This window comes from Chanos chanos, chromosome 6, assembly GCF_902362185.1.
Source record: "Chanos chanos chromosome 6, fChaCha1.1, whole genome shotgun sequence".
Taxonomy (NCBI): domain Eukaryota; kingdom Metazoa; phylum Chordata; class Actinopteri; order Gonorynchiformes; family Chanidae; genus Chanos; species Chanos chanos.
In genome coordinates this window covers 35,012,058-35,035,351 of record NC_044500.1, presented here as the reverse complement: position 1 = coordinate 35,035,351, position 23,294 = coordinate 35,012,058, and the positions used below count along the sequence as shown (strand labels likewise).

Below are 23,294 nucleotides of genomic sequence, written 5' to 3'. Positions count from 1 at the left end.
TGTTATACAACATAACCTTCAACCTGTAACTTCAGAGACATCAAACATCCCTGTGATCTTCTTCATACCAAAATACTTTTGATCCCCTTCAACCCCGTGTTTCGATCAACAATTCGGAATCCAGGGAATCTATTTATTTGACAGTTATTGTTATTATTATTGTTATAATTAATTATATTGTTATGTCTACCATCATCAATGTTCTCCTCACTGTAGGCCCCTGTAAATGTTAAATAAAGTTCCTTATTTGGAGTCTTTTAAAAAAATAATAAATTAAAGAGTCCATGACCTATTCTTTAAGTCTCTTCTTAAAAAGTAACAAAGAAACAGAAAGTTAAAATTTAAAACAAAAATATTTTCTATGTATAATACATGTATTTAGTGCTCCCGCCACAGGAATCCATAAATGGTGGCATGTTTCCGAGCTGTACCGCAAAAAAAAAACAAAAACAAAAAAAAAACAAAAAACAAAAAAATCTCAACTGTCCCTTTGTCCTTCCACCCGTAGGCAGGTTTCTGTAGTTTATTTAGTTAAGAGAAAATAGCTGTTTGTAGAAATGACACAGGCCGTCCAAGTCTTAACTGGAAGTGGCCTTCTCCTCTCGTCAATTATCTTCTGACTCCTCCTCCGCCTCACGCAGCCAGGTGAAAAAGGCGGTGACAGATTTAAGAGCTACACCCTTGCCCAGTTGCTCTGCAGGGTCCTTGCTTGACTCCCATTTATAAAAAGCATCCTCTGAAATGACGTCCTCGTCGTACAGACAGTCAAAGAACATTCGGAGCAGGTCTGCAGAAGAAACGAACCAAATCAATGCAAGGATCTGTGCTGGTAAAACAGCCCTGAAGTGCCACAATTACATAATCTGGACTTAAGTCCAAGACAGACAGATGCCACAAGCAATTACAGGATATACATGAATATGGGCTTGGTATACACACGATGAAACAATAGTAGTTACTGGTAATTTAAGGTTGCTGTGCATGTAGAATCATTTATCTGACAGTTGAAATAAATCCTGGTACATGGATGAGGGTACTTACTGGGAGGTTGATCAAGAGTAACTATTAATGCTTGAAGTGCATAAAGTGCTTGTAACTGACGTTCAGTGTCTGAGTTAAGATACTTGTGTAATACAGGCAATCTCTTCTGGATTATGGTTGTGTCCACTCTGCAGGAGGAGCTTTCATCTGGACAAGGAAAAAGGCACAAAGAAATGTTGGCCCTTCCAATGGAAATTCTGACATTTTGATCTTGCAGAGTTTGTAGAAAATATTTTAATGATGAAAAAATCACGTTGGGAATGATGATAATGGCCAAAATGTTTGTTCAATGCAGAATAAAGAGCATAATTTTACCATATGTATTATCCCTAATTTCTGTGTGTGAATTCTTGTTTCAAATTCCTTGAACAAATCACTTTGTTCTTGAGCCTTAATGAGGACTCGCTGGGTTTTCATACTGCAAACATGACTGTTCAGTTCCACAACATTTCGCATAAAGTTAACGAGGGTAGTTGAATGGTAATTTGTGGTAGCTATATATAAAATGCTATTCACAAAAGCAAATTAGTTGAACCATGGTAAGATATAGGCTATTTTCAATCATTTGAAATATATGTATGTTTTCTATCATTTGAATTTTTCAAAAATGATCTTTGATGTGGTCTCAGTACGTATCACAGTGTGGATAAGAGAATGTCTCACTTTTCACGGCTGCCTTGCACACTGCAGTCATTAAAGCTCTCAAGAATGGAGAAGAACTCATCTGAGATTCATCTAGATTTGCCTATGAGAGGAGAGATAAAGAATTGAAACACTCATTGTGTTAAACTTGGCTTCTGTTGAAATGACTGATCTGATATGCGAGTTATAAAAAAACAAGGCTACTGAGCAGTTGTATCTTACCTCAACCCAGTCAAAGATCTGTTCATCACTAGCCATGTCCTCCAGCAGGAGGCGCTCCAGTTGAATGGTAAGCTCCTCCACTGAGAGATTCCTTTTCACAGGGACAGGGTTGACAGAGGAGCAGTCTGAAACTGTGAACTGCAGCTTCTGTGATAAGCCAAGAGAAGAAATGGGGTTATGAAGTGCTTACTGGAATTTATGGGGTGTGTGGGCAGATTGAAGTCTCAATACAGCGAACCCTAAATCAATCACTTGTTGTGATGTGACAGAGTGGATGAATAGCTGTCTGACGACTGTGGTCTAGTGCATGAGCCTTGATTTCTCACATGTTCCGAGATGAAGTTTTGGACATCCTCTCCCTCAGGCAGAAAGTCACTCCAGCTCAGGCCAGCCTCTCTCCATAATGCTCCCACTTTCCTATGGCTCTGCCAGTAACACACACAGACATTCATCCATCTCCATCATCCATCCACTTCGATTCGCTTTAAAGAGCACAATCCGACCATGACTCCCTATTTATAGACATTCTTGAGACCATCTTTTGTGATTTTGACAACTACATTTTTTATGAAGATAATGTTTTGGAACGTTCTGACAGAATCAGTTTTTTTAGGGTTCAATACCTAACATTCTCCCTCTCTTCTTAGCACACTGATTCCGAGGGAGGGAAAGTATCAAAATATTTCAGACCTCTTCAATAAATCATAAACAAGAGTAAGACTTACCATTTGTTTGCATAGTATGTGCAGTATTTCCGAGAATAAGATGCCAGCTCTTCCCACAGGGAGTAATGGTTTACTTAACTCACTGCAGACACAAAATGAAAATAAATGTTCAGTCTTTGAATGCATGCTATGGTGGGAGGAAACCAGTGGATAATTATTTTCAGAAGCCGATGCAAACACAACAACTCAACAAAATCCCTTCTTAAACAAAATTGTGTATATTGTCCTAGTTCAAGTGTACTCAGTAAATCTGCAGTTCAGCGTATTCACATTGTCCTATAGTCGTGTAAGAGTAAGGTTGTGTGTGTGTGTGTGTGTGTGTGTTCAAAAACTTAATGGAGAGTGAGAGATGGAGAGCGGGATGGATGGGGCTCTTACGTAAAGAGCTCTCTCATGGAGATGCCACCCTCTCTCAGTAAGGGGTTGAGAAGCTCTGCCAGGTAAAGCCAGATGTGTGGAATGTCTATAGCCATGTCATCCGCTAACTCCAGCGTCTCAGTAAACCTGGGAGAGGAAGGGTAAAGGAACAGGGTTGTGGTCAGCCACAGACGCTTACACACATAAATGTACACAGAGGCCCCTTTCACACATGCACTTCAACCCTAAAATAATCGAGATTCTAACCGGAGGGGCTGTATGTGTGAACAAAAATGTCCGAATCAGCCGACTCGGATTCTAAAAGGACTTTATTCTACCAGGCCCCTAGTACAAACTCCGTTTTCTCTTTGTCTGGGTCCATGTGTGAATAGAGTGGTTTATATTCCAGAGTATGCACAGTGAGCAAGTGGGCATGTTGATGCGGTTTCTAACACGCGACTGGCGCAAAACTGGAAGAATACAAACATCCGAGGGTGAAGAAGAAGGGTCATTTACATGAAGATGCCAACGAAAATGTCTAACTGGAGAGATGACGAGATTCGGGAACTTCTGTCGGTAAGGGCCGACGCCAAAATCGTGTAAAAACTACGTCTGTTTGCTCCTAAGCTCTCTACCACTTCTGACCAGTGACTATTAGTTTCTATAAGCCTAAGATCAGAAGCAGAAACTGCATATTGTCCTTGTTTAAGAGCGAGCTCAAGTTACATGTTTTGACTGTTTGAATGATTTCTGCCATGCGTTTCCTCAGTTTTTCACAATACTAAAGCATAGTGCTATGCCACTGCTGTTTGCACTCATCAGACCAGCACTAATATCAGTAGTGTGGCTCTGTGTGTGTGTGCGTGTGCGCGCATGCGTGTATGCGTGTGTGTGTGAGTGCGTGCGTGGACCAGGGCAGACCGGTTGAGACCTCACCCTTTGAAGATCTGTGTGTGAGGCAGGATGCCCCGTTGGATCAGCTGGAAGAAGAGCTGGCCAATGTGGTCTCTGGCGATCTGACTGCGCTCCAGTGTAGACTCCACTCCCATACGCACAAACACACTGAGCTGAAACGTGTGGTCCAGCTCGTCCACACACTGTATCGCCTCCTACATACACAGTGACAGAGTGAGAGAGAGAGAGAGAGAGACAGAGAGAGAGAGAGAGCGAGAGCACGGACAAACATCAGAATGTGTACAACATACATCTCACACTGTATCTTGATTGCACATACCACATGGTAATGCAAGATAACAGTACATATGAGGCAGACATCAATAACATAAACACAGACACTCTGGGTGGGAAAATACCCAGTAATTCAAACATGATGTCCATTCATAAAGAGCCCTGATGTGTCAGAGAAAGAATATACCTTATAATCATTGATGTGAAGAAACTCATCAATAATGGATTTGGATTTCCTCTCCATCTCCTCCTCAGATAAGACTGGTTTCACTGGGGCCACAGCTGCCAGGTTCTCTGATTTCACTGGCAGGGCACAGAGCGCAAATACTCACCAGTCAGACGTTACACAATGTATTTTATGCATCTTTGCTTACATGAGTGGAAATGCATGTGTCTGCAGATGTGCACAGTGATAGGGCAACATACAGATTGAACTGTTTACATGTACAGTGGTGTATGCATGTGTGTGTGTATCCTCCCTAACCATGTTCCTTAGCTTTGTTGTGTTCGGGCTGGTTCTTGTCCTCTGAGAGGCTGGCTTTTCGGGCTTGTGTGTTGGGCTCCTCTCTGTGGGACTCCTCAGGAACCACACTCTCTGTCAGCTCCTTATTGCTGCTGCCACGCCTGAAGGGTCCTGGCCGCGTCACTCCAGAGATCAGAGGCTTCTCGTTTCTCTCCCGACCTGAACTACCTCGACTGAGAAACACACATACTCATTGTCACAAATCACCCCCTTCAACGCATAAGTAGAGCAGTTTGCTCTGCATTTGTAATGAAGTCCATTGAGAGAAATTCCCGTGTTCTCAGAGAAGGGTCTGTGCACTGCCAGGGTGCAGAGTCCAATGCTAAAACCGCATGACATGAAACCTAATGTACTGTGTACTGGAAAGTAACAGGCTCTTTTTTAAGTATCACTACGTAAGTGCTAGTTAAAAAATAAAACACTCTATGGCAGGATTCTATGAGGACTGAAAATCATTGTTGTTCGCAGTGCCTGTCCTTTACGAGAGGACTCCAGGAAGCCTGAAATGTTCTCTGATCTCAGACTGCTTTACCTTCCCAGTGCTCTTTTGGGATCTGATTCAGGGCTCTGAGCTGGTCCCGTGGTAGGCTGGGGTGTGGAGGACTGCAGTGCAGAGTATCTGTTCAAACTGCTGCCTCCAGACCGTGACAGCTCTGAAAGCATCAAACACACCGCACGCATGAGGCCGGAGCGCCAGGCTCTGATAACAGAGCGGGTGAAGAGATGCCTGATACAGGCCGTGTATGCTCTGTTACATCACATTACATGCATCTCACACGCGTGTTTGTCCTTACCAGTGTCACTGGCCTTAGCCCCACCGCTGCTACCTTTCATCCAGTTGACCTGAGCCCGCGGTCCCAGCTGGATCTTGTCATCAATCTGAGGCTATAGCAGAGACAGGGAGAGAAAATGTGGATAAAACAGTAAGAATGTAAGGATGGTATAAACCTCCATCTAAATCTGCTCTGGCACAAACATCCAAAATATAGCACAACCGAACATCAGCTACCAGCAGGTGGCACTGCTGTTTCTGTGGTTAGACATCCAAAATAACACATCATCACTTAAGACATCAACTCCAGCATGATCCACCAAACAGTGAACTTGTTGAAAATGTGAGGGAAAGAAATGAGGCTTAAGATGTGTGTATAAGTAAGTGTATAAAACATGATGAACTCTCAGGCTGACCTTGGAAATCTTGGGAATCTTGGTGGGGTCGATGGCTCGGCTATTCTTGGTCATGGGGACTGTGTTCCAAGTATCCTCTCTTTGAGAACGCTGATCTCTCTGGTCTGTGGACATACCGCAAAACAACAAAACATACCAAATGACTCTGGAACTCACAAATATTCCATATATTAAAAGAATTCAACAAACGTTTAGAAGTTAGCAGCAATTATCAGAGCTCGGTCTCCTGCAGGACGATACGTCAAATTTAACATGACATTTTGTGGCAACACATGAGGTGCAGGCCTTACTGATTCTGATTTCAAATGGGGTGAAGGCCTTACTGATTCTGATTTCAAATGGGGTGGAGGCCTTACTGATTCTGATTTCAAATGGGGTGCAGGCCTTACTGATTATGATTTCAAATGGGGTGGAGGCCTTACTGATTCTGATTTCAAATGAGATGGAGGCCTTACTGATTCTGATTTCAAATGAGGTGGAGGCCTTACTGATTCTGATTTCAAATGAGGTGGAGGCCTTCTGATTCTGATTTCAAATGGGGTGGAGGCCTTACTGATTCTGATTTCAAATGAGGTGGAGGCCTTACTGATTCTGATTTCAAATGAGGTGGCCTTACTGATTCTGATTTCAAATGAGGTGGAGGCCTTACTGATTATGATTTCAAATGGGGTGCAGGCCTTACTGATTCTGATTTCAAATGAGGTGGAGGCCTTACTGATTCTGATTTCAAATGAGGTGGAGGCCTTACTGATTCTGATTTCAAATGAGGTGGAGGCCTTACTGATTATGATTTCAAATGGGGTGCAGGCCTTACTGATTATGATTTCAAATGAGGTGGAGGCCTTACTGATTATGATTTCAAATGAGGTGGAAGCCTTACTGATTATGATTTCAAATGAGGTGGAAGCCTTACTGATTATGATTTCAAGATCAAACTTAAACACAATCAGCTTTTACACCTTATACCATACAACAGATCTAACACAATCAGACAGAGTGGATACTCTGAGGTTCCAGCAGAACTATGCCTCTGGACTCATGTGGTGCTGCTCTTCTCTAGTTTCTGTGTTGCTACCTGGTCTCCTTTTGCTGTCCTTTGACTGCAGCTGCTGATGAACCTTCCTCTGCTCCTCCTGCTCCTCAATCTTCGCCTCCTTATGGATCTGCTCAATGGTTTTGGGTCCTTGGTCTGCTCTCCTTGACACCCAGTTATGCTAGACACAGAAAATGAAGCGTTTGTCTCACGATCAGACGTTTAGAATTAGAATTAGAATGACTTCATTTGCAAAATGTACAACGTACACCGGAATCTGACTTGGTGATACAGCGCAATGAACAAAAAAGTTCAGAGTTTTTATCCTCACATCTACCTTTTCCATCAGTTTGACATATTTCATGAACCTTAAAATGGATCTCAGTAGCGCACGCGTCTTCATACTGAACAGTTGAATGCTCTGTGTAAGACTTGTTAAATGTTAAAGCAGAGGAACCAGGGTAGGCAAATGCCTTTTGAGCTCCTGCTATCCAGTAAAACCTACATTCTATTACCATGTGCAAATTACTGTGAAAAGGACATTACTCATCTTGTGGAAGCGCATATATCCATACACACACACACACACACACACACACGCACACAATACACACACGCACACAATACACACACGCACACGCACACAATACAGACTCACCAGTCTGAGGTCAATCACATCCTGCAGCATGAACCGGATTCGTGATGACGTCTTTCGTTCTTTCACAATTTTCTCCATCTGGTTGAAATATTGATCCATGCGAGGCTGTTCATGGACGGAAGCCAGAGTTGAGGAGATCAATTTATAATTTTGTTTATAATATTGTTGTCTAAACATAAAGTTTCATAGTCGTCATGACAGATTAAATCGTCAAAGAAATGCAAACATTCAAACATTTACAATCGGTTGGTTGAGTGAGGTTGTCTGGACAGGCAAGAGGGAAGACTGTCTGTACAATGAGAGGCCCAGAGGAAATCCCTCCCTGTCTTCCACCTCCCCTAACCCTTCCTCCCTGAGGCTCTGTAGCCTCTGATAAAGACCAGCTGGAAATCATTTATCTGTGAGAGTGTGGGGTTCAGCATGGAGGAGGCCCTTTTCCTATTTGACTATTCCCCGTTTATCTCTCACAGCGTGGACTCAGGCCTCCTGCTGGGAGCCCAGGTAAGCACGGTCTTGGGCATTTCTCCTCTCAGCTCCTCTGTTCCTAAATCATAAAATAACCAGTGCAGAGGAGCAAAAGAAGAAAACACACCTGTGCAAGGTACACTGGCTATACCACATACCAGAAAGGAATGGTCACTTTGTTTTCAATCCTATCACCATAGCAACTAAATATTCACTCAATTAACAAAATTAGATATCAGGTATCACACTGTAGGGCTGGTGAACGACGTGAACATTCCACGGTAAGCGTGAACACTAAGCGTGTCAGTGACCGACTAGCAACCCCCTCCAACGACTCTAAGTAGTGATACTGTGTTGATGAGTTACCTTAGCTTTCTCAAAGTCCAGGTCCTTGCCGATGGTTGTGAGCAGCCTGCAGAGGCACTCTAAGCTCTCGTCGTCATGGTTTTTCAGCAGCTTCACCACACAGTCGTGCATGATGGGTTCCGTCAGCATCTTCAGCTTGAAAAGCTCGCCGATGAACTTGATGTTGCCGGTGGAACGACGTCGAGCCTTGTCCTTGGCCTCCTCCAGTTCTTCTTGTAGCTGTTCTCGCTCACTGGCCTGAGGAACAAGGAAAGAAAACAAGGCTTTAAATGAGTCCAAAACGACAGACATGCTTTCAGTGCTGGTCCCTAAAGCTCCCGATGCGCTCTGGGCCAAAGGAGCCGAGCGTTTCTATGTCGACGGCGGTGCCAGACGCGTTTTGGCGTGACGAGCTCTTACTGCACTGTTAGTTTTATGAGGACAGTGGGAAACGGGTACCGAGGTTGCCGAGTCCAACTCCTTCTGCTTCCTCTCAAACACCACGTCGTCCACCTTGTCCCTCTCAAACTCTTTCTGACAGCGGTTTAACAACAGCTTGCGGAAGTTCACCGTAGTCCCGGGTTTGTCAGTCATGGGAACTTTGAGCTAGGTACAAAGGAAAAAGAGAAGGATGGTTGAGGGACAAGTAGACATGTTTACTAAGACATTTAGAGTGAAAAAGAAAGAAAGCGAACTGTGACGACAACAGAACAGCAGGATTAAAAACTGTGAACACTTTGTATCAAAAGTAGTAATACAGACTAATAACGCAATATATTATACGAAACAACATAACATGTATAAATCAAGCTGTGCTCCATAGCGTACCGTAGCCAGGCAGCGACACATGTTGGCATAAGCCACAGAGAAGCTGGGTTCATCGATGGCCTTCTCAAACACCAGGTCTATGACTCCTTTGAGCCTCTCCTCAGTGTTAATGGTCAGGTCTGTCACCTGCTTCATCAGCTGGTTAAACATCTGGGGAGTAAGCTTGTTCAGGATGCTCCGCACCTTTCGGAAAAGTTCCTAAAGGACCACAAAACAAAACACACAAACAAATGCAAATCACAAAATTAAAGTTATGTAAATGCAATTGAATGAAAATGTTAAACAATATGAACACGAGAGAGCCTTTGAAGGTTTAAAGTGAGAAACATGTTTGCTGGAATATCAAGTAAAAAGTGTTTGAACGGGTCTGTAATGAGAGAGAGAGAGAGAGAGAGAGAGATTTGCAAATTTCTTTCCACAGAAAAAGCAAACGTATTCTCAAGTAGCTTCCTGTGATTTGCTGGCAAGATCTCTAGGTGAGCAATCTGTTTGCCTGCCCCCTTCCATTGTTTTCTTAATGATTAAATGTGTAAACTCATCTGGCTAGTTCAGCCTGTGTCAGTGGGGCAGTTTTAATCAGGAGCTGTATGTCAGCGAGTGCTATTGATCTCAGACCTGTGTTTTCTGGGTCTCTGTATCCTCTGTGACAGATTCCCTCTTCATGCCTGGTTTCCATGCGTTCTCCGCCTTCTTCAGCTGCACCTCATCATTAACAGACACATTCATAATGATCTTGCGTGGCTGGGGTCTCCGCACGCCGACGCTGATGAGCTGTGAAGGAGAGATTGGGACATACACTCAGTGAGACAGCTGCTCAGTCCACACAGCCAGAAGAGCAGAAGGGTAACAGAGGGGACAAGCAGTGGCTTTGAGGTCATGCTGATATCAGTTTTTAAAATAGCCATTGACTTAAGAGTTATGAGTTATTGCTCACATTAGAGCTTTAATATAGCCTATTACTTTCTCATTTCTGCAGCCAAGGGGTGTGTGTCAACACACAAGGGTGATATGAGCTGGACTGGCTGTGTGTGTGTGTGTCTGTGTGTGTGTATTTCTGTGTGTGCGCAGAGATTTTCAGGCTTTCTGAGGGGATTCTGTGCATGTGTCTGTGTTTTCATGACTCACAGCAGCTCCTCGTCCTCCTGATATTTGTCTGCTGAAGTCAGCAAAGGCGGGAGTGAAGTCAGGGCCTCTGGAGATTACTCTGGGGTCCACTGCTCTCATTGGCGGCTTGTTTTGGTTAATCTGCAATAGCACACAGAGACTCAATGACTCCACCAGCAGGTGGCGCATTGAATCAAGCCACTCAGCGAGCCACAGTCATGAATGACAAGAGGACTCACCCTCCCCCATCCCCCTCTTTCTGCCCGACAGCGTAAAGAACAGAAGAATCCAATGGATAAAGCCTTGCTCCGGGTGCTGTTATTGTTGTTGTGTGTCCATATGTGTGTGTATGTGTGTGTGTGTGTGTGTGTGTGTTTGTTTTTAAACCTAAACACATTTAAGAAATTATGTCCCATTTGCTTTCTGACTCAAACCATGAGATTGCTACAAAACAGATGTGCGAAAGTACACATGCAAAGTTACGTCCAATCTAGGACCAGGATGAAACCGAAACCAAAGCACCAAACGCATGTCCCTTGACGAGAAATCACATGTGACGAGAGAATGATTCCACGTTTCGCAATAATTCAAGATCGTCAAAATAACGTTGAGTTAAACTTTTCTTAAGAAAACACAGAATCACTCTCTGAAATCATATACCAGAAGTGGGCAGGGCGTAGGTTTTCTCTTCTTTTGACTAAATCATCCTGATTGCCAAGTGTGACATAACCGTAATGAAATTTTAATAGAAACAGGACGTCAATGGGCTCAGAGCTCTTTGGGTGAACAGAATGTGTACTGTGCAGTGAGGGCTGATATACGCTTTGGGTTTAACACAGACAATGAAAATCATTTCTTCTAGTTCCTGACCACAGGGCAGAATGAGGGGAACACATCAGTCTTTTATGAGAATCGACTGTGTTAGCGGGACATTTAGCCTCTTTACAGGAAAATATCTGTTGCGGTACAATATTTGTGACCGGTTCAACTGAACTATTTGGCCAAATAAGAGACAAAAAGATGAAAGAAGCAAAATGAATTACTGTGGTATTCCATTGAGGATGTTTCCCACATCAAATTTCTGATGTGAACAACTTAACTTACTTAAGTCTGACAAGCTTAAATAGATTGCCCACAGAAGCGCACGAATGCACACACACACGCATATACACACGCACACGCACGCACATGCACACGCACACACACACACACACACACACACACTCACATGCACAAATGCACACAGACACAAAGAAAAGACACCAAAGAAAAGAGATATTTGGAGATATTTACAGACCTTGTCAAGGACTACATCACTTATCTGGGGCAGTCCCTCTGGTTTCTGTACACAGGCGGGCATGAACTGGAAGCCCAGCAGGAAGTCTCTGTCATACTGCCGTTTGCCATTGGCTTGCACAGGCTCTGAAGGAGAGGGAGGTAAAGCCCAGAGCAGAATGACTCGGTCCATCCACACTTTCACACAAAATACCATCAAAACTAGACTATATAATCTTAACATAGCATTTTGTAAAGGTGCCTTGGAGAATGTTTTGGTGTTTATCAGTGCAACACTTATTTGAAAAAAAAAAAGACAAAATAAATTTATTTTTCCTCTCGCTCATAAACAATCTTTAATACATAACATAGATTAGACGGACTAATCATTGCCCTGAATCCAAGGGAATGCTTCTCGTTTGCCTTACAATTTGTACAGGGCTGAATAAAAACACCAGACATATGACTCAGCAATGACCATCAAATAGCAATAAATGAAGTAATAAATGAAACCTTGAAAAAAAAAAAAAAAAATCCAATTTGGAAACCATCACATCTGAAAAATTGTATGGTTATCATAAGTCAAATCCTATTTTTGAAAATATATTGCCTATTGGACCCCGAGGACAGAGATCGATAAAGCAGCATGGTTTGTTAAACTCAACAAAAGGCTACTAAAGCAGACTAAGAGCTCTTCATGACCATCTCTAACTGTCATCCACCCCTTTAGTCCTCACCCTCTTGTAAGATGTAGGGGTGAGACACCGTGGTCCCTTCTCTCTCCCCGGATGTGATGCCACTGTCACTGCTCTCTGTCTCTGAGACGTGTCCAGCCCCATTCCGCAGGGGCTCCTGCTCTGTCTCACCGTTCTCCTCAGGGACAGGGGACTTAGAGTCTTGGAGATCGGGCACTGGAGTGGTGCTGCTGCATGTCTCGGCGGGGGACTCTGAAGCCTGGTCTCCAGTGGTGTCCTCCGTCACGGGCCCTTCCTGAGGGGAATGAGAAGGGGAGGGAGAGGGAGGGAACAGAGTGGCTTTAGCACTGGCTGCCGGTAGAAGTGGATAACGGGATACAGGCGTCCTTCTACCATGACAGCATCATTAGTGTCTGCACATGTGGAAGTGCTTTCAGCTGGAGCCTTCATGTGGGTACCCAGAGGGGCGTGATACGTCTCCACCCTCCGTACAGATGCTCATCCACACACATAAAGGACACAGCACATACACACAAGTACACAAACATTCACTTACCTCCTTCTCTTTCTGAGGGGGTTCCACTTGCGGACTCTCTTCATTTGGTGTCTTCCAAGACTTTGGTGCACTAAGAGGAGTTTGAGCTACGAAAAAATGTTTTAAAAAATCAACACCAACTAGGATTTCTGAATTAATCACAGCGCAATATGGAAAGTTTTCTATTTTATCAGATTTGTGATCTGTGAAAAAGTTATGGTCTCTTCTAACTCTGTGTAGGCAATCTTGTGGACAAAAGCAATCACTATTTCTCCATTTATGGAAAACATTTTTTTGGAAAATGAGGATGTACCTGTCGGATCAATGTCTTTGAAATTGCACTGACTATGTGAATCCTCTGCGTCTTGTGCATCTTTTGCTGTGGCTTCATCTGCCATGATGGCATTATTAGTGTCTGATGTCTTGTGTTCAAGAGCCTCGCTGACTGCAGGCTGCAGCAGGGGAGGCAAACCAGGGGGAGGTGCCAGAACAGAGGTTCTGTTAGAGGGGAGGGAGGACATCAAGGAGGGTGGCTCCACAGGTCCAGGAGAGGGTGTAGTGGTGAGGGGCTCCGGCCGAAGTTCTTCACTGGGAAGAACCGAAGCTTCCCTGGGGTCCTCAATGGAGGACATTGTCAGAACTGAGACCTGGGTTAGGCTAGGCAGAGAATCTGCTGTGGGTTCCTCCGGGTACAGCTCTTCTTCGTGGTTTGGGGAGGGAGCCGGAGATTCTGCCAAGCCATTCACTGCTTTGAGTGGAGGGGAGGGCGAGGCTGACGGGCTGGGAGATGGTTCTGTGAGAAACTGGTCTGTATCAGCTATCTGGGACTGAGATGGAGAGGCAGTGACTGTAGTTGCAGGCTGGAGCTCCTCATGCTCCCCTGCAGAGGAGAGCTTCACAGAGTTGCTGCCAGGAAGTGTGGGCGTGCTGGGTGGAGGAACAAGAGGCTCTGGTTCAGAGCGCAAAGGTGTGTCTGACACAGGAAGACTGGGGGCTTCCCTCCTCTCTGTGGAGACTGTTGAAGGCCCTAGTCCAGGAGGAGGAGAACTCTTCTGAACACCAGACTCCAGTTTTGGTTTGTCCTCTACTGTTCAGGGGAAGTACAGAGAAATGAGTGATTTCAGAGGAAATGAGAGCAAATAAAAAAAAAAAAACACAGCAGCCCGAACAACAACCAAGAGTTCACTGCTCACATTCACTCTGACAAGTGTTTGAACCTCAATTGTATCACCCCACCCCACAAATAAAGGCCTCCATTAGGAAAGAAAAGACAAGGCAGAAACAGTGTGAGTTAGGCAGGCTGACCTGGCTTGACTCTGACATCTGTAGGTGCAGCACTGGGCTGCGGAGGAGTCTCCACGCTGTACGCCGCTGAGGGCTGCTCAGGGGTCTGGCTACTGCTAGACGGCTGCAAGCAGAAGGGAAAAAACCCCCCACTGGTATTAGGAAGGCATTGATATAGCAGGAAAGTCCAAAAACATAGTGCTCATATACAAACTGCCTCCACAATCACTCGAAGTTGGCCAAAAATATTTTAAAGTTGATAAAGTCGTGAGTGTTCTGTTTAGTAGCACTGATAAACAAGGCCGGTATGAATGAAAGGGCTAAAACAGGTGCTTTGCATAGAGAAACACAGATAGCTCCCCTAGCAGAAATGAGACTTAACATAAAGGGGCCTAACATAAATGAGACTCGATATTGTGGTTTTCCAGTGAAGGGACCTAAGGGCAGACCTGGATAGCCAGAGGGCATTGCAGCTGACAGCGGTGAAGGTCTACTGGTAGGTAGTCCTATCCAGTGACTCCACTGCTTTCGCACAATGTCTATTACTCAGCATGGCACATTTAGCATTTTGCCTAGTGCCAAGGCCCTGGCCTAATCACTTGTTTCACACTCCTCTCCCCTCACACAGACAGAGCAAGAAGAGAGTGAGGAGGGGCGAACGGGTGTGCTAATAATTAAACTGTCACCCCGTTGAGCAGTGACATTCTATCCTCGATCTGCATACTCAAACACACATGCCCAGCGGCACACCCAGGAAGGCACTCGTACTCTCTTTGTCTCTCTCCCTCTGTCCTCCCCTCCCTTTCTCTCTCACACATTCAACCAAAGCATCTTCACACTCTCCATGTGTACCCTGAGATTAACTTGGTGGCATACTGTGAGAGCTGGAACTAATCCACACCCAGGGGAGAGAAGTGTGTCTGTGTGAACCAGGGGAGAAGCATTAGACAGGTGAGTTGAAGACTCAAAAGACTTGTCTAGTGAGCTCTTCATGAATATTCCATTTAAGTGCATTCATGCTGCATTATTATGCATTCCCTGTAGTTCGGGAATGGACTTGCATGTTCTACAGTTCCATTGCAAAGGTTTATGGAGAGGAACTCAAGGCTAGTGTTCAGATAAGAGGACTCTTTACCTCTGGAGGTGTTGGGGTGAAGGACGGTCTCCCCCCTGGAGGGGTTGGGTTCCGGCTTCCTGACATGATTTCCTCTGTGATGTCCTTACCGCCCTGGTTGGGGTCTCGGATACGGATCTGAGAGGACAATGAGGCAAAAGACAAGGACGACTCACTAAAGCATCAGAATCACACGGCATCCTTTTCATCTTCATCATCACATCTCCATGAACATCAGCTACCAAAGCTGAGACCAAAGGGACCACAATGCTTCATCAAAATCTGTATAACCGTCACTCACAGGTTTCTGTTGTTTATGGAAACAGCATGTGGTAACTGACCACTTGAATTTCAAAAGGTTGATGAAAGTCCTGTACTGTAATAAAAGGTCAACTTTATTCAGAGTAAAATAGAATGTAAATGCGTTTGTGTGAATCACGGCTGGTTGCCTTACTGGCTCCTGACTTCATTTGATCTGGTTAAAACACTTCAGCAAGGCCATTGTAGTACAAAATAGTCATTCACTTAAAAACAACTGACCACAGGAATAGTACTACGCTAATACAAATGAAGAGCCTAGATTTGTTTGCAACAAATTGAACCAATAATTCCTCTGTGAAACGCAGGAGTAATTCTAACTTAATCTCCATTTTTGATACCACTAAATTAAGGTTTCATATCTAATCATGCCCCTACATAAAGTTAGACATGAAACAAATAGTGCAGCTAATGCTATGTACATTGCTAATGCTATACTCACTGGTTTCTTCTCACGCTTGGCTGGTAGAGGCTGCTGTGGTGTAGGCACTATGATAGGGGGAGAGGCAGGGTACACTGTCTGACCGGGGTAATACGGGGGTCCAGCTGTGTGTAAAAACAGTGAAGGGGGGGGGTTAGAGTGAGTCACAGTTTCCGTCTGAACCACTCCATATGGGTCAAAGTCACAACACATTTACAAGGAAACACTGCACAAATCTCTCCCAGTTATCAGGTATCAGAGAAAAAAAAGGAAAGAGTGAGGCAGAGGATGACTCACCATAAGCAGCTGAATACTCCCCTGGCCCCGGGCCGGGATAGAAGGTTCCGGTTCCTGGAGGCTGCACTGAATACTGCTGTGGTGGTCCCACATATGGAGTGCTGTGACGGTACTGTGAGAGGAAGGGATTGAGAACGATCGTAAAGACTGCACCTGAACTAATCTGGATGACTATGACAATGAAAAAGACAACATATTCATACTGCATATGAATATGAATGCATTACTAATATGTTAACCTACTGAGCTAAACTCTAAAAAGACCTTGTATGTAAGAACACTGTCAGCTGATGAAAAGAGCACCACTTTAATACACAGGTCAGTATGTAAAGCAAAGATATGAAAAGATTGTGACGTGGGTTCTCCCAGCAGAAGCACAGCAGGGTGGACGTGTGATGAAGGTCCATATGTACCTGAGGGATGTAGTACTGGGCCGCCTGCGGAGAGGGGAAGGGCACCGGGGTCATGGTCATCATGATGGGCTGGTTGGGGGGATACACTGCAGCCGCGGGTGTCTGAGAGCTGGGCCGGATGGACGGACTGTTGGTGGGAATGGTTGGTCGTGCCGTCTGCATCTGGGCTCTGTGAAGGAACTGTGGAGGAGGAGAGAAAGACACAGGAGAAAAAGCCGTGCATTATTGGGAGATGTACTTCTATTAAAAAGCAAGGCAACCGCGAGAACTTCTCAGAAAGTGCTTTCTCAGTCCAAGAGAAACCACTTTAAAACTGCACTCTATCATTCATATCATCTGTGTGTTGAATGTAGGCTACGATGATGAAAAAAAACCCCAATATTACCATACTGATGATAGCTTGAGAGTGCACATTATTGAGCTGAAGAAATCAGTTGAGAATTATGCCAGGAGTGCTTGAAAATCTAAAAAAATGTTCTCTTTGAAAGCTTTGTCTAGACCTAAGTTGATTCATGCTGCCACGGCAACCAACAATTCACAGACGACTATCTCATTACTATTTTAACATTTTTATATTATTGGGGTTCACTCTCATTAAGGTTCACAGCAGAGTTTATAGCTTTCAGAATCCTGTAGTTGACTAGTTAGCCATACTGAAAACTAGCCATCAGTAAGTAGTCACACTAGATATACCCCTACTAAACCTGTATTTGTAAATGTATGAAATTTCTAAGCCCAAAACGTTGTTTCCAACATGTTCCATATTAAAACACAGACAAAAATAGTGGGCATGAGTCATCTGGCCCTTAAACTAACAGCAGTTAATTTATCCTGACTTCTGGTCTGTACGGATCCTGTCGAGTTATCTCTGTAATCATATTCTGACACTTCGTACCAGACGCCAGAGAAAGAGAAGTAGTATTCTAGTGAATCATTTTCTCCCTTTATTTGTGCCAACGAGGACACACAAACAAGATGGGCACCCTGGAGACGTGAACGGGATTATGCATTCTCTTCCTCTGTCGTAGCAGGGGCTGGGCCCTGGTACAACAACTTATTCATTATGAGAGTGCTGTATGCCTGCTGTAGGAGAGAAAACCTTCCCCCACAGAGCAAATATTTCCTGAGCAAACCCAGCCAGCAGGCGCCAACCGGGCAACATCGGGACAAGAGATGACCTCTCTGCGTATGCTGTCCTTCGGGGTTACCACCAAAGCTCCCACACATATACACACACACCCACACCCATCAGACCAAGGTGTGCAGCTGTCCACTGAGTACAGGAAAAGAGAAGTCAACTAGATAACCTGTAAACCACCCAGCAAACATGCAATCATTGAACATGATGTACTGTGATAATACAGCTAATGGCCCGATCAGAGATGTTTTTATCTATTTGCCTTAGTTAAATACATTTTTAGCTTCACTGTATAACTAATCATGCAGTGCACAGCTACTGCCTTAAAGAAAAGAAAAGGAGATCAAGGGCCAAGGCTGTTACTGAAACAAATGAGCGTTAAATGGAGGAACAGGGTCAATTAAACAATGGTACACTGGTCCTGAGGTAAGGAGAGATTCTACAGAGACACTGATCAAAAGCAGTGAGGATAAAGAAGACTGGGTCTCACTGTTGCTTGAGGGCCAAGAAACGAGACCAGCGGTAACTGCTCAGACTTTTAGGCCTGCGTTAAATGAGCTGCCATGGGTTGCCAGGCTGTTTGAAGAGGACCTCAAACAACGTTTTAAGAAATCTGTGTGTTAAAAGCCAGAGAACACTCAGACCAACAGCTGGTCTAAACACAGACAGACAGAGGGGGAGAGAGAGTGTGTGAGAGAGAGAGAGAGAAGGAGAGAGAGAGAGAGAGAGAGAGAAAGAGAGAGAGAGAAGGAGAGAGAGAGAGAGAGAGAGAGAGAAAACGTACCATACCAAGAAGGGATTTAGCATCAGGTAGCAGTGAGCCTGTTCATGCTCTAATTACCCTGTAATTAAGTGTACAGCAATCAAATGAGGTCCACAGCAATTACTTGAGATTCCTGTAAGTCTCCCCAACTATCATGCTCAACTGGTCCTTCAGGTTATTAGACATGATAGTCCACGGTTTTAATCTGACTAATGGAAATACCAGGTGTGGTACATTCATTTAAAGTGACAGTTTCAGGAACTCATGCAAAGAACTTAAAATATGCATTCGAGCAACTTTCCTGGCAGAGTGGCCTATATGAGAAGGAACTAAATGTCTCTAGTCTTCGTGCAATGTAAAGTAAAGATAAATTACCGTTATCATTCAGGAACCAATATGTGAAAGGGAAAAGATTAATGATGGATGAAAAGTACTAAAATAAAATGCAATATGATCAAGCAAATGAAGAGATGGATGACAGAGAGGCCAGAGGAAGTCATTTGTTTCCGAGGTTGTCTCAGTGTATGGTGATGGCCAACTCATGTTGAATGTCACAGCTCAGTTAGGATTTTTTTTCATGCCATGCATCTAGAACTTTCTCTGAGTTTATGATTACCTGGATAGGTCTGAATCCTCCCTTTAGTATTGAAGCAAGAGAGAAAGAGAAGGCAGTGGGAAAATGTACTGACATATATGAGGATTCAACAAAGTATACTGTATATGAAAAATACACACACACACACACACGCGCGCACACACACACACACACAGATGCACGACGCCAAACACACGTGCACACACACACGCTCACACACAGGCAATGCACTGTGCAGGACAACCATGTTTCACGATAAAAATCATATATTACAGCAAAACCAAGCTGAACTCAAACCATGTGCCTAGCTACCAAAGTTTCTTCACTCTCACCCTCAACCTGAGAGAGCCCACACACCCCACAGTCCGCCGACAATAATACAATTTATTAACGCTAATTCATCAATGAAAAGAAAAACAAAACGATCAAAATACCATCAAATCTACAGTATCTGTTCTTCTGTTAAAGTCCAATCTTCAAATCTTTGCTGTCTGGAACAGCAGTGAGGGTCAGTGTTTATGTTAGGTGCATTGAAATTAAGAAAGAAAGAAAGAGTAAAAAAATCAACCACTAGAGGCTCTGCACTAAAGCAAACTCCACACTGGTTGCCAGTGTCAGTAGTTCCCACCCTGAGACTTCTGGCAGAGTTGGGGGTTTCCAGCCCCAGTCTGGAGCCCGTGATTTCCTCCCGCCATGACTCACTGGGCCCACAGCAGAATGTAGGATCTGCAGCTCGGGCTTAATCTCCAGGACACAAAACTATTGGCATTCTTCAATGTGTGTGAGTATGTGTGTGTGTGTGTGTGAGAATGAGAGGGAGAGGGAGAGGAGAAGAGAGAGAGAGAGAGAGACAGAGGGAGGAAGAGTGAGGGGGAGAGAGAGAGAGAGAGAGAGGGAGCGAGACCTCTGCAGACAGCGGGGCAACTCTCAGGGACCCAGCGGTAATGAGACAGTGACCTCCACACACGCCTCTGCTCTTCCTCCGACCTATATTCAACAGCAGCCAACCTCACTCCTCATCTCTCTCTCTCTCTCTCTCTCTCTCTCTCTCTCTCTGTGTTTCATGTGGGTATGTGTGTGTGTGTTGTGTTTCACCCCTACACTGACAGATATGCAGACTTCTGCTTTACTCTGCCCTCTCTCTCTCTCTGTTTGTTTTCTAATAACCTGCAGCCTGCAGCTCTCAAATGTCTACTGTGGAGGCAAGCAGGGGCTTGCTGAAGTACAGCCATCAGGGAGTGGTGAACCGCTAGCTCAGCTCCTTTTAGATGAGAACAGATGTCAAGCTACCAGTTTTTCATAAGATAAGACATTACACTACAGACAGCAGAGTTAATGTAAAATAATAGACTCTAGAGTCAGTGTATAGGAGGGCTCACTTTATAATATGGAATGATCTGTACAGTGACAGTTAGTGGGTCACTTAGACAGACTGGGTGACTGTAACAAAGTGAATGATGTCATTACTACTCAGTCATTCAGACAAATATTCATAAAACCAGCAAAAGATTAGAGGGTATTAACTTTCAAAGGTTCATGGCAACCATATTCAGACCTTTCAAAGATTCATGGAATGAGCATGTTCCACAGGGCTGCATATTAATTCAAAAATCACAACAGTAGGCAAGGTTTTACAAGAGTGCTCTGTAATTGCGATCACGCTGTGATTATGATGCTGTACTATTGGTCGCTCACAGATCTAAACGGCTTTTACTGTCATGAATTTATTTCGCTTTTTTTTATTGTCATTGAATTAATACTAGAGCATAAGGAAATTTTTAAAGTCTTTCGAAAGAAGTCCAACATTACTTAAGTGTTGACAATTATCCCACTCAACTGTTATGACCTAACATTCCTTGGCAGGAAATTGGATCTAATTTGCTTAGACTAGGATAGCTTTCTGACACACTGCCATAAGATGTCTCAGCTGTATAATCAGAGTCAGAGAAAGAGATCTAAAGAGAAAAACGTGTGTGTGTGAATGAAAAAGAAAAAAGAGACAATGTGTGTGTTAAAGAAAGTGGCGTCATGTTGGCAGATTAATAGATTTTTCAAATGAGAATGTTCTCTGCTTGAAAGCACTGAGACTTGTGTCAAAGACAAACCCTTTTTTCTCCGGCTGAAGAATGCTTCATTGTTTTACTCCGTCTGTTTTACCAAACTACTTCCGTGGCGGCAGTAGAGGACCTGCTGCCAGTTTGTGACAGGAGCCAGTAAACGGCACAAATAAACTCTGCCTAAGACGGCATCTATTTATAGTATTTCAGAAGTGTAAACATGAAGTCATTTGGAAGGTGAGAAATGCTGGGCAAGTTGTGACACTGTATGAATCGCAACAGCATTCTCTGTTGGGTGAACTGTCTGTCCTGCCTGCATTTAAGGATAACCACACTGCGTTTCAAATCAAACAAAGGACAGACACAGTGCTTCTCTCACAAGAGCTCTGCACGTGCACACACAAGCAAACACACACACAAACACAAACAAACACATGCACACACACACACACACACAAACACACACACACACAAACACACACACACATGCACACACACACACACACACACACACACACACATATACACACACGCACATGCACACACATACACACACACACACACACACACACACCCACACCCACACACACACAGTCTCAAGATGAGCTACCATATCAGAAACAAGTCTTTGGGCCTTAAAACAAGGCAGCCAAACTATTAGAGAGCTCATTCTGTTTGTGGGGGAGATAAGAGCAACACACATTGATGGATTTGTCTTTGAGCGGTTCGACTCCAACAAACGAAACACAGAGTGATTGGAGCTAATCTAAGACACTACCAAAGCAATTAGTGTCAGTCTTCATCATCACACATCTGTTCCCCAGATGAGCGCAATTCTTACGACCATCTTCTGCCTCCTCCAGAATGAACAAGAGCGATGAAAATACACTTTCATCATCCCATTGAAACGGACAGAGGTTTTCATGTAATGCCTTATCTGGGAGTCTGTATGTTTCTGTGTCACTGTAAAACTCCATATGCCTTTAACTTGCTGAGGATGCTATGAGGAGGCAGAACACAGCTTTATGGAAAACAAACTTGTAATGACTATGAAAACATCCATATCAAATCTTTAGAGGGGCTGTGAAGACGTCCTTCTACTACCTCAACCAGAGAGTCAGAGAGCACACCCAAAATGGTAAAGCAGTGAAAGGTCTTGGCCCCTCTGTGTCAGCACTGCCTCCAAAAATTTTCTCTCTCTTTAAATATATATATATTTATATAACTTATACTTGGGGGCTAGTATTGAGTGATATAAATGATCTTACCTGATGGTGGGCAGGCCGGGGTCCTGTCACAAACTGATAGCCAAGCCAAAGACAGTTGTGGGTTTACATCACAATCAGAGGGCATCACAGAGAGAGAGAGAGAGAGAGAGAGAGAGAGAGTAATACAGTGAAATGCAGACGGTGGAGATAAACAACACTGAACATTTTTACAGTGCTGAAACAGGCAGCCTTGTCATAGACACACACCACATTTTAGGATGTACACCTAGGCTTCTCTTTCTCCCTGTTGCACACTGACACATCCATGCTGGGGTGTGTCAGTGGAGCTGGCTGTTCTGGTGGTTGGCCTCAGCATGTGACTAATTAGTGTACGAGATTTGTGTCTGCCATCACTGGCACTCAGCCACAGCAGCTGAGCCAATATAAACTCAACAGTATATAGTGAACAACATCACTCATCACTAACAGTTCAAAGCTCTTACCCCTTTTTTCATAATCCCCCTCATAAAAAAACGCTGAATCATCAAACATGCGCCACACGCGTTGGCCATACACAGGACTGGCATTAAATTGCATATTGAAGACTGAACTCATATTTTTATATATATACACACACACACATATATATACACATACATATATATACATACACACACACACACACACACACACAGGTATCGGTATATGTATATATATATATTGAATTTCCCTCTGGATTAATAACGTATTTCGTATTCTGATATTTTGGTCTTATTAGAGAGAGAAATATTCATTCAGACAGGTCTGGAGACCCTGCATGTGTGCTTTTTGCAGTTACCATGTGTAAAAGTGCGGGGCTTAC

The 23,294-nt window shown here is 44.0% G+C and overlaps 1 protein-coding gene across 1 annotated transcript in view; it reads right to left on the bottom strand.

Annotated features, from left to right (window-relative positions):
• Positions 1-578: 578 nt before the first annotated feature.
• The window catches only part of eif4g3a (eukaryotic translation initiation factor 4 gamma, 3a), a 22,758-nt gene continuing 42 nt past the window's right edge, over positions 579-23,294 (bottom strand). The window contains exons 2-31 of the mRNA XM_030778294.1: positions 22,493-22,525; positions 16,672-16,851; positions 16,238-16,370; positions 15,983-16,086; positions 15,244-15,360; positions 14,130-14,232; positions 13,138-13,911; positions 12,846-12,931; positions 12,332-12,584; positions 11,617-11,741; positions 10,341-10,460; positions 9,831-9,986; positions 9,216-9,413; positions 8,847-8,993; positions 8,409-8,645; positions 7,578-7,682; positions 6,962-7,100; positions 5,887-5,990; positions 5,493-5,583; positions 5,231-5,351; positions 4,660-4,871; positions 4,363-4,478; positions 3,924-4,096; positions 3,009-3,134; positions 2,631-2,712; positions 2,232-2,330; positions 1,906-2,052; positions 1,705-1,786; positions 1,042-1,188; positions 579-787 (exon numbers count right to left, since the gene is read on the bottom strand). Of these exons, the coding sequence (XP_030634154.1) occupies positions 606-787; positions 1,042-1,188; positions 1,705-1,786; positions 1,906-2,052; positions 2,232-2,330; positions 2,631-2,712; positions 3,009-3,134; positions 3,924-4,096; positions 4,363-4,478; positions 4,660-4,871; positions 5,231-5,351; positions 5,493-5,583; positions 5,887-5,990; positions 6,962-7,100; positions 7,578-7,682; positions 8,409-8,645; positions 8,847-8,993; positions 9,216-9,413; positions 9,831-9,986; positions 10,341-10,460; positions 11,617-11,741; positions 12,332-12,584; positions 12,846-12,931; positions 13,138-13,911; positions 14,130-14,232; positions 15,244-15,360; positions 15,983-16,086; positions 16,238-16,370; positions 16,672-16,851; positions 22,493-22,525 (4,692 nt within the window). The 3' untranslated portion in view covers positions 579-605. The remainder of the gene's footprint in view (positions 788-1,041; positions 1,189-1,704; positions 1,787-1,905; positions 2,053-2,231; positions 2,331-2,630; positions 2,713-3,008; positions 3,135-3,923; positions 4,097-4,362; positions 4,479-4,659; positions 4,872-5,230; positions 5,352-5,492; positions 5,584-5,886; positions 5,991-6,961; positions 7,101-7,577; positions 7,683-8,408; positions 8,646-8,846; positions 8,994-9,215; positions 9,414-9,830; positions 9,987-10,340; positions 10,461-11,616; positions 11,742-12,331; positions 12,585-12,845; positions 12,932-13,137; positions 13,912-14,129; positions 14,233-15,243; positions 15,361-15,982; positions 16,087-16,237; positions 16,371-16,671; positions 16,852-22,492; positions 22,526-23,294) is intronic.